The sequence below is a fragment of the Procambarus clarkii genome, chromosome 82, assembly GCF_040958095.1.
Source record: "Procambarus clarkii isolate CNS0578487 chromosome 82, FALCON_Pclarkii_2.0, whole genome shotgun sequence".
NCBI lineage: Eukaryota > Metazoa > Arthropoda > Malacostraca > Decapoda > Cambaridae > Procambarus > Procambarus clarkii.
Genome location: NC_091231.1, coordinates 9098980 through 9110913, shown reverse-complemented (window position 1 = coordinate 9110913; position 11934 = coordinate 9098980). Strand labels below are relative to the sequence as shown.

General features: G+C 41.9%; 1 protein-coding gene across 2 annotated transcripts in view; it reads left to right on the top strand.

Annotated features, from left to right (window-relative positions):
* The window catches only part of LOC123764305 (uncharacterized), a 45817-nt gene extending 34717 nt beyond the window's left edge, over positions 1–11100 (top strand). For both annotated transcript variants that reach the window (XM_069316069.1, XM_069316070.1), the window contains exons 2-4: positions 3841–3993; positions 5520–5663; positions 6506–11100. In XM_069316069.1, the coding sequence (XP_069172170.1) occupies positions 3841–3993; positions 5520–5663; positions 6506–7913 (1705 nt within the window). In that variant the 3' untranslated portion in view covers positions 7914–11100. The remainder of the gene's footprint in view (positions 1–3840; positions 3994–5519; positions 5664–6505) is intronic.
* Positions 11101–11934: the final 834 nt, after the last annotated feature.

Sequence of the window (11934 nt, the reverse complement as noted above, 5' to 3'; positions counted from 1 at the left end):
ATATATATATATATATATATATATATATATATATATATATATATATATATATATATCGTCATTAACACAACAGCATTGTGACATAAATTTTCTTAATTTCCATTTTATGCAAATATTTTTTACCATCAGGAGTACAATTGGGAGTTACCATTGGGTACATGAGATCACCCAATCTTTCTATTTGACAGCAGTGACACCACTGTCACTGCTGCGTGGACAGTGATGCCACTGCTGCAGTGTAGTTAAAGTCACCGTACACACACACGGGCTAATCACTGAACAGTGAAGACGAGCTTACAGGTGTTCAAGGGAGGGGGGAGATCGGGACGCTGATTAACAGCTGTAGTGAGTACGAGGAGTCAGTTCCCCACTGTACGCCCAGTGTACCGCAGGGACAACACCAGCAGCTTGTCAACGGAGCAGCAGTGTGTGTGTGTGGATCTTCACAGCCCTCGGCTCCACCCACGCTACTCACAGCTGGTACACTTAATATATTGTTCGTTCCTTACAGCCTATTCTTAAAGAGCTTTCTATATAGTCATTTATACATTTAAATGAGAGGGTATAGTAAATGGGTGTACCATTAGGAAGCACGTGTATGGTTAAGCATTGGCGATGACAGTGAAATATCTGCCGCGCTCCGCACCAGTGAATTATGTTCCTGAATATTTGGCATGGAAGTGTGGGTAGCTGGCCGCACATCAGTTACTGGGAGGAGGTGCTAAACCAGTGTGTCCATATAGCACTTGGAAGGGGTCAGGATAAGGATCTGGGCTGAGACGGGGGGCAAGGAATGATGCCCAAGCACTTGGACAGTCGCGGATCGAACGCCGACCTGCAAGAAGCGAGGCTATCGCTCTACCGTTCATTCCAAGTGGTTGGACTAATGAGTGCATCAAAGTTTCCTCAACCTGGTGCTCGCAGCGACGGCAAGTCCAACACTACACCACAAGGACTTACTTCCAGTATATATAATAATATATGTTAAATTCATAGATGTTGCAAAAAGTATCTTATTAGGTATTATAATTATAAGGACTGCAGGTCTTTGTAAAAATATACAGACGGGAGACATCTCCCGTCCACGAGGCTAACCATAGCCCGTGCTTCTTGCCCCGCTCCTGTGCCAGGTTAGTTACGGGCTCACCATAGCCCGTGCTACTTGGAACTTGTTCCGAGTAGCTGAATCTATAACAACAACAACAACATTGTAAAAATACCTGCTGATGTCTGATTATATGGGATAAATACGTGGGATTGATTAGAATATAGGGAATAAAAAATATGTACATGCAAAATAAGCATGCACTATAAAATAAAATACAAAATAATACAATCTTAGCCGTCTTAAAAGTCCATAGGCCAAAGATTCCTCTTGTGTGCTTGTTATGGGCTGTAGGTTGAGGTACTTTTCTCAAGGGCAAACAAGGACATTGATTGAAGAAACAACATGTACCTGTTGGTATTTAGCCACATTATCATTGTATTTAATACAATGGATTAAATATTAAACAAGAGAGGATTAATAATAACTGCTGAAATAACTGGTTGTGCTCAGTTCTAAAAGATCTGGCCCCTGTACACACACTAGCCTAGCCTAGCCTAGCCTAGCCTAGCCTAGCCTAGCCTAGCCTAGCTCTTAAACAGTTATAGGAAATAATTGGGATTTTATATAGTAAATATACAAATAACTTTATATTTTTCAAGCAAGATTCTATATTGATTAATTGATTATTCAGGCAAATATTATTACTTGATGATGACTACGATAATGCTTGATAATTTATACTGATTATTAGTGATAAACTAAAGTCAGATTAAAGTTATTATTATTGATACTCAACAAATTAACTTATCTAGATAAGAATTATTATAAATGCTCACCTTATTTGGGGTCCTCCCCCCCCCCCCCCCTTGATATAGCGGCAAACAGTCTTTTATTAGAAAGAATAAGGTTATAGACGCATGCAATTGGCCACAAAACACACTACAAACACTTCAAACTTATCCGATTCTAAAAGCTGATGCCTATCTGACAGCAGATTTAATATCTCTCTCTTGATAAGATACTATAGTTTATAGATTAGAGAAAAGGCACTATATTTTGTAGAGTAGAGAAAAGCGTTACTGTGAGATTACGATTTTGAAATGACGTTACAGGAAGTTCAATTATATTGCAATTAAGCATTCTCATGATAGAAAATTCTGGATCCCTGAGAGAAGTCTTTTTCCTGACACGTTTGTAACGCTGTAACCAACAAGTGCTTGTAATTAATTTGCAGGTGTTTCAAATCTTTCAAAATCACCTCTTAAAAGTGCATAATTGGTCAACTAATGACGCGTAAAGAGCTTCGCATGTGTCTAACTTTACATTTAAAGTAAGTTAAGTAACCTCACTTTTCAGAACCTGACCTGCTATATATATAATGTGCACCTGACCACCACCAGCACCCTTCCATTGGTGCTGAACATTCACTTATTGATTAAAATGAAGAGTTTTTACACATCTGCTGTAGCTACACCTGCTACTGTAGTTACACCTGCTGGTGTCATCCTTACAGATGACAGAGCCAGTGTTGCCAGGCCCCCACAGGTGTGCTTGTCACAGATACAATGCCAACTAGATTTACTGTGGGGCATAACGTTTCACATAAAAATACAGGGATTGTGTATCAAACTCCACTGTATGTGTGAAGAGTGCGCTGTTGATTGAACAGGTTAAATTGAATTGCATTCTGGTTTTTGCCCTGAATTTTCAGTCCAGTCAAGATCTCTGTGTGTACAGATGAGGCCCCCCGAGAGACTCTTCATAACCCTTGTTTAAACACTATTAACTACTCAAAGAGGCAGTCTGACAGTCAAGGTACCTTAAAATTTAGGCAGGCCTGGTGACTTCTGATACACTGCCGAGCACCAACCTAATATATGCATCCTGGTACCTGATTGGTGCACACTTTGTCACTACGGCTGCAAAAACATTCACACAAGGCTGCTAGAACCACAAACGCCATCCCAGGGGTTCTATCACCACAAACATCATCGCATATGGGTTCTAGGACAAAAAACACCATGACATAGGGGATTTAAGACCACAAATACTATAACATGGATGTTCCAGAGCCACAAACCCCATCACACACATGCTCCAGAGTCACAAACCCCATCACACACATGTTCCAGAGTCACAAACCCCATCACACACATGTTCCAGAGCCACAAACCCCATCACACACATGCTCCAGAGCCACAAACCCCCATCACACACATGCTCCAGAGCCACAAACCCCATCACACACATGTTCCAGAGCCACAAACCCCATCACACACATGCTCCAGAGCCACAAACCCCATCACACGCATGCTCCAGAGCCACAAACCCCATCACACACATGCTCCAGAGCCACAAACCCCATCACACACATGTTCCAGAGTCACAAACCCCATCACACGCATGCTCCAGAGCCACAAACCCCATCACACACATGTTCCAGAGTCACAAACCCCATCACACGCATGCTCCAGAGCCACAAACCCCATCACACACATGCTCCAGAGTCACAAACCCCATCACACGCATGCTCCAGAGTCACAAACCCCATCACACACATGTTCCAGAGTCACAAACCCCATCACATAGATGGCCTAGGACATAAACACCTTACATAAGGGTTCCAGAACCACAAACACCGTCGCATAAAGGATCCAGAACCACAAATACCATCACATAGTGGCTCCAGAACCACAAATACCATCACATAGTGGCTCCAGAACCACTGGTGTTGTGAGGAGGTGTTGCAGGAGCGGCCATCCTGGAAATACTAATATAAAGCGGTGTTGCAGGAGCGGCCATACTGGAAGTACTTGTGCAAGCTGGCGTTGCATAAACCTTCACTTGGTGCAGATGAGACGCTGGAACCAGTTTCGGCTTCCCAGAAAGATACAATGCTTCCTGTTGCTCTCCTTCTTCTTCAATATGATCAGCATGTTCCTCAGGTAAATCTTCTCAGGTCATATAGGCATAACACAAACTCCTTCACTGTGTTCTTCACCGAGCTCTCTTTATCGCCTCGTGTAGCGTCTCGACCTCTCCCTGTCTCGCAACCGCGGCATTCCTAGCTCTTCTGCACTTTATTCAGCTTCTCCGTTACGTACGTCTTCTTTCACTCCCAAAATCTCCATCGTGAAGGCTCTCTCTCACTCCCAGCTTTCTGACACCTGAACACCTCAGGCGCTAGAAAGCAACTTCCATCATGTTATCCATCGTGTGGGCGGTAGTGGTCCTCATACCCATCCTGTGGGCGGTATAGTGGATCCCATACCCATCCTGTGGGGGATAGTGGACCCCATACCCATCGTGTGGGTGGTAGTGGACCCCATGCCCATCATGTGGGTGGTAGTGGACCTCATACCCATCCTGTGGGTGGTAGTGGACCCCATACCCATCATGTGGGTGGTAGTGGACCTCATACCCATCCTGTGGGTGGTAGTGGACCCCATACCCATCATGTGGGTGGTAGTTGACCCCATACCCATCATGTGGGTGGTAGTGGACCCCATACCCATCCTGTGGGAGATAGTGGACCCCATACCCATCCTGTGGGTGGTAGTGGACCTCATACCCATCGTGTGGGCGGTAGTGGACCCCATACCCATCGTGTGGGCGGTAGTGGACCCCATACCCATCCTGTGAGTGGTAGTGGACCCCATACCCATCGTGTGGGCGGTAGTGGACCCCATACCCATCGTGTGGGCGGTAGTGGACCCCATACCCATCCTGTGAGTGGTAGTGGACCCCATACCCATCGTGTGGGCGGTAGTGGACCCCATACCCATCCTGTGAGTGGTAGTGGACCTCATACCCATCGTGTGGGCGGTAGTGGACCCCATACCCATCGTGTGGGCGGTAGTGGACCCCATACCCATCCTGTGAGTGGTAGTGGACCTCATACCCATCGTGTGGGCGGTAGTGGACCCCATACCCATCGTGTGGGCGGTAGTGGACCCCATACCCATCCTGTGAGTGGTAGTGGACCCCATACCCATCGTGTGGGCGGTAGTGGACCCCATACCCATCCTGTGGGTGGTAGTGGAAAAGGATACAAAGGCACATAATGGGCTCAGGGACTGAACTCATCATGTTTTCACAACAATGCTGAATGTACTGAATGTACCCTTCAGCATTCAGTACCATTCAGCATTTAGTTCCATATGTCTTAGTACTAATCTTGGGGAAGTGGGTAGTACAAGATACAGTGAGAGTTTGAAGCACAAGGTAGGAAACTATGAGGATGAAATTAGGTACTTTTGGGTTTTACTGTTAAACATGCTCCATTTTGATTTCTCTCACATTTGCACTAAAAGATGTAAAGCTCACATTAGTGTATTTTTACCTTGTGCCATCGAATAACTGAGAAAAATAACATTGTCATAATAATTTTGTGTGTTGCCTGTATCAATATAGTTGATATATATGTGTTTACAGCGTGAACATTTAGTGGATATCAACCTCTCTTTACTAGTTACCAGGCGTGGGAGGCCGTGTCCAGCGACCCGCAGGCCAGGCTACTCCACCCTAGCAACTACCCTTCTCCACTCGACCCTTCTCCACTCGACCCTTCTCCACTCGACAAGTCTACACTCGACAGCTCCAAGACGTCCGCAAGGTACTGCCTCACTGATTCTAGTTATATATCTATTTTTTGTATGCGCTAATTCATTCTTAAGATTCCATATAGATCAGTTCTGCTGCTGATCCTGTAGTGCAGTGGTCTGCATTCTTGACTCACAACCGTGGGATCCGGATTCAAACTCGCCCCCAGGGGCAAAATTTAAAAATTTACCATGTCTAAAATGATTGGGAATGCCTTCTTTCAGCTGATGCCTCCGTTCATCTATCAGTATGTAGGTACCCGGGAGTTAACAACCGTTGTGGGTTCCACCCTAAAAAGGTCAGTAGGCAAGACCTCGAGAAGCCGAAGTACAGGGTTCTTCTTCCCGACAACGGGTGTTATAAGCATCAGCAAGCAGGGCAGTAGGGCTATATTAGGCCGCTCCAGCTTGCACCCATTTTTGAGGGTTTTCACCTCATCCCGTACTTTGACCAACCCGTCTATCTTAATAGAACGTCGCATTTTGACGTATACTCTACCTAAGGCCAAAAATCTTCGTACTGGAAAATGGTAGCGGCTTGCGAAGTAGACATGCTGTCCCGTTTTCTGTTTTTTGGGGCCTCTGGTAGGTTAGGATAAGGGTACTTTAGTATGATAGTTTCTTGACGTTAGGAACCCTCGCGAGAACGGGCTGGTCTCCCACATTCAAGTTCTCAAATATAATTTTTGTTTGCACTAATTTATTATTTTAAGAATCAGTATAGATTAGTTTTGCTGCTACTCAGAGTTTTATGAAGTTACTAAACATTACTAACCTGACATGATTATACAAGAATTTGCAAAATTCGTCATTGGTGTACTTCTGTTTGATTGTCCATCTCCGCTTTACATTTAAGCGAGTTGTACTTGGATCCAGCGATGGACATGACTGGGAAAGAAGAGATGGAGGAGGTCCTGGACACACTGCCTAACCTGCCCTTCAGCTACCGTGAAAGGAATGACCCTCACTTTGGATCAGGCAACAATAATTGTAGTAAATACCCTGAACTATTTGATATTCACTTTAACAGTATTTACTGGCAGGTCCTTCAGACCAGCAATGGCAGTTTTTACATGTACAGCGCCTTTTACGACAACCGCACTCTGAGTAAACACTCACCTTCTCTTAGAATTCTTGCCATGATTAATCGCATTGAACCATCCGTGAAGACCAAATGCAAGATCTGGTTTAATGACAAAATCTCCCCAGTCATTGTAAATGTTTCAGAGTACAGATATATATGGTACAAGGAATGGGGTAATTACAACCAGGGTATATTACAGCCATACCTGCTTGAGTGTATTGTACCAGCTGAACACAGACAGCTGGTCCCTCAGTCAGTGTCGCTGGTGGAGCAGCCCTGCGACAAGCCAACCAACAACCTTCGGGTCATTAACAACCAACCGCAAAATGGCCAGAAAAAGAATTTTGCTGTGTGCGTCAAAGGGCTAGACTTTTACATAGATAAAACCGTGCGTATTGTGGAGTGGTTAGAACTGCTCTTCCTTCTCGGTGCTGACAAAGTGTTCCTCTACAACATGGGACTACAACCTAGTATTAACAAAGTTCTTAAATACTATGAACGTTTAGGACTGGTAGATGTTAAGAAACTTTCATTGCCCGGTGAACAACCAAATGAGCGCAACTTGCTACATAAGTACCTGAAAAATAAGGGATTACACAAACGCCAGAACGAAGTAATACCATATAATGACTGTTTTTACAGAAACATGAACCATTACAAGTATATAGTTTTATTAGACACAGATGAAGTCATCGTGCCCAAGACAGCAAGCGACTGGAGGTCGCTTCTTGATCAAGTGGTCGCAGAAGTGAAGGAGGCACGAAACCGCACTCTGGTATCTTACTGCGCTCGCAATGCATACTTTCTGGATTCCATGCAGGAAGCTCATGGCTACTTCCATGACATACCGTCCTACATGCACCTGATGCAACATGTCTACCGCGCCGCCAACTATAGCAAGCCCGGCTATAACATGAAGTGCTTCCACGATACTCAGAAGGTGCTCACTCTCCACAACCACTACCCTTTTTCCTGCCTCGACCACTGCAAGACCTTGGATATGCCCACCGAGTATGCCCATCTCCAGCACTCCCGCAAATACTGTGTTGACGACCAGAGAAAAATATGCCCTTCCCTCTTGAATGACACTGTTCTCGATAATACGATCTGGAGATACAAGGAACCTTTGATCAAGAAAACATTCGATGTATTGCGCTATTTCGGGTTTTTGAAGTCGTGACTGCAACGAAGGGGGAAACTTCTGTAGGTATGGAAATTTCAGCGCGCCCAGGAAGGTCACGGCACGTTCAGTATGGTTGTTAGTAACTGAAAGTGTCCTCTTACTCCGTCCAGCGTCCTCCACCCTGATCATGGTATGTGCTTTGTTACCATTAACTTGAATTATTACTTATATTTGAATTATTTTTACCGTAACTACCTCTTACTTAAACTTCCCCACTATGGTATCCGAGGCCTTGTTCTGGACTATATTTGTTCCCATCTCAGTGACAGACATCATATGTAGTCATCAATAGCATAACGACCCCCACTCTGCTATTGACAGTAGGAGTACCACAGGGCAGCATCTTGGGACCTCTCCTATTTCTTATAAACATCAATGACTTGCCAAATGTTTCTAACATTCTTAAACCTATTCTATTTGTTGATGATACTACCTTCATCTATTATGACCCCCAATCCCCACACACTAAATAATATTGTCAACAATTAATTAAAAAAAAAGAGTTCACTCATGGATGTGAAGATGTGCCTCCACCCGAGCAACACTGGGCACCCACTCTAAGTCTTCATTTATTAGATATAGATAGACCGACCTCTTGAACAATACGACCAACCAACCTCTTAAACACTACGACCAACCGACTTCTTGAACAATACGACCAACCGACCTCTTGAACAATACGACCAACCAACCTCTTGAACAATACGACCAACCAACCTCTTGAACAATATGATCACCCGACCTCTTGAACAATACGACCAACCGACCTCTTGAACAATACGACCAACCAACCTCTTGAACAATACGATCAACCAACCTCTTGAACAATACGACCAACCGACCTCTTGAACAATACGACCAACCAACCTCTTGAACAATACGATCACCCGACCTCTTTAACAATAGGACCAACCCTGACGGGCCTATGTCCATCCTGTCACCTAGACCAGTTCCCCTACAAAGTTGGGTGTCTGGCCTCCAACCTCTTACAAACACATTCTGTGATATATATATAGATAGTAGCAAGCTGCCGTGTATACCTAACCTTGTTAATAAAGAATTATCCAAGCAGACAACATAACAAGTGTCAGGTCAGGGTTTTAAAAATCAAACAAGACAGTTGCTTGTGCACAAAGATATGAATTAATGCACCAATTCATTAATTATATCAACATTATAACTTAGCTAAATATACTTTGGGGCTCAGTTCCCAAACCCTTTATATGCTCCTCTGTAACCTTTTTCACTACCGCCCACGGGATGGGCATGTGGTGCATAATAAATTAACAAAATTTAAATAATTACATTAGTTTATTTGCCATCAGTCCCAATCTGTATTTTTACAATGCATTGATCATACTGACTTAAGATTCCCTTTTAACCTCCGTGTAGGGAAATCCTATCACCTCTGAATATAAATGATATCATGGTTGTTTTATGAGAAGCAATATTTACAGCAATGTTTTATGAGAAGCAATATTTACAGTAATGTTTTATGAGAAGCAATATTTACAGTAATGTTTTATGAGAAGCAATATTTACAGCAATGTTTTATAAGAAGCAATATTTACAGTAATGTTTTATGAGAAGCAATATTTACAGCAATGTTTTATGAGAAGCAATATTTACAGCAATGTTTTATGAGAAGCAATATTTACAGTAATGTTTTATGAGAAGCAATATTTACAGCAATGTTTTATGAGAAGCAATATTTACAGTAATGTTTTATGAGAAGCAATATTTACAGTAATGTTTTATGAGAAGCAATATTTACAGTAATGTTTTATGAGAAGCAATATTTACAGTAATGTTTTATGAGAAGCAATATTTACAGCAATGTTTTATGAGAACCAATATTTACAGCAATGTTTTATGAGAACCAATATTTACAGTAATGTTTTATGAGAAGCAATATTTACAGTAATGTTTTATGAGAAGCAATATTTACAACAATATTTTTTGAGAAGCAATATTTACAACAATGTTTTATGAGAAGCAATATTTACAACAATGTTTTATGAGAAGCAATATTTACAACAATATTTTTTGAGAAGCAATATTTACAACAATGTTTTATGAGAAGCAATATTTACAACAATATTTTTTGAGAAGCATTGTTTACAACAATATTTTATGAGAAATACTGTTTATAACAATATTTTATTAATTTTTTTTTGTATTAACCAGCTTAGGTATACACAGCAATGTGCTGCTACCTTATTCTATATGAAAGATTACACAGTGTAGATCAAGAACCAGCTATAAGTTCATCTAATATTCCCATCACACAGGATGGTTAGTCATACATGGAATCAGGGAAGCAAATACCAGCCTCAATACAAAAACAAATCAACTCTGACTAGGAGAGAACATGAAATGTACGGCTGATCGATTAGCCTCCACTAGCAAAATCTGGGTACAGCACAAGAATATCTTCCAATATACCTGAAGGAAGGGAACTATCAGGGGGGAAAGCACCAAGCCATTACGACTGTATAGCACTGGGAAGGGTCAGGACAAGGAATTGGGATGGGACGAAGGGGGAAAGGAATAGTGCCCAACCATTTGGATGGTTGGGGATTGAAAGCAGACCTGCATGAAGCGAGACCGTCGCTCTACCGTCCAGCCCAAGTGATATTCCTGAGTGTATGAAAAAATTACTGGGCTCAAAGTACCTCATACCATTTGGTCTGTTTACAACAATGGTTTATGAGAGGTACTGTTTATAACAATCGTTTATGAGATGTACTGTTTATAACAATGGTTTATGAGAAGTACTGACTAAAACAATGTTTAATGAGAAGTACTGTTTATAACAATGTTTTATGAGAAGTACTGTTTACAGCAATGGTTTATGAGATGTACTGTTTACAGCAATGGTTTATGAGATGTACTGTTTACAACAATGCTTTATGAGATGTACTGTTTACAACAATGCTTTATGATAAGTACTGTTTACAACAATGTTTTATAAACGTAATGCGATAAACGTTTCACTGTAATGGTCTATGTATATCTGTGCCAAATTACTAAGATATTTCATACCTTTTTCTTCAAAACAGAAAACCAGTATGTTGATGTACATTATTGCTATTTAATAATACTAAAAGAGAAACACAATAGGTATGTGATTTGTTTTTATATGTATGCGTTTTTATTAAATGAAAAATAATAAATGTTTTATTTTCAATTCATGCATTTTTGTTAACATCCTTAAAAAATATTATTTTAAATTAAAAGAGGCGGGGGCTTATGTTGCGCTGTCAGCCCATCCTCCGAATAGAAAGTACGTTTTAATACTAAATGTGATAAGTACAATCCTGACTATCGGCATAGTACATAAATACACTTAATCGCCAACATCGCACCAAAATATTGTGAATATTAGAGTTTACCTGAAAAGCTGTATAGAAAACCACGACCTAACCTAACCTTGGGAGTGTAGGAGGACAAGCATGTAAACAGCATTTATTGCTACTTAATTACAATTAGTAACAGTCTTCATTACGAAGACGCCACAGTTTTCGTGGCGTAATGGTTAAGATGCTCGCCTGGCATTTCGCAAGCGCTTTGTCCTGGGTTCGCGTCCTGGCCGGGAAGGATTTGCTGGACGCAAATCCTTAACTGTAGCCTCTGTTTAACTCAACAGTAAAATGGGTACTTGGTTGTAAAAACGATTTTTCACGGGGGTCATATTCCAGGAAACATAGGATTAAGGACTTGCCCGAAACGCTACGCGAGTCAGGGTCTGTCTCCTGTGGATTCCTTCCCATATTGGTCTCCGAATGCATGATAGAACTGATGAGTTGGCCAAGACTTTTGATCGTAAAGAGGGAATTGATTACCAACTTGGACTGCCTTTGAGCAGCCTGAGGGCAGTAATATTCCCGGGAACATCAACTAAATTTCGGAGACTTGAGGCAAAGTGAAATTCACACCAATTACTCCATCTATCATCATTCTATTATGCAGGAAGTACTGCACATCTATGGGTCATCCAATAAGGTTAGCAGACTTC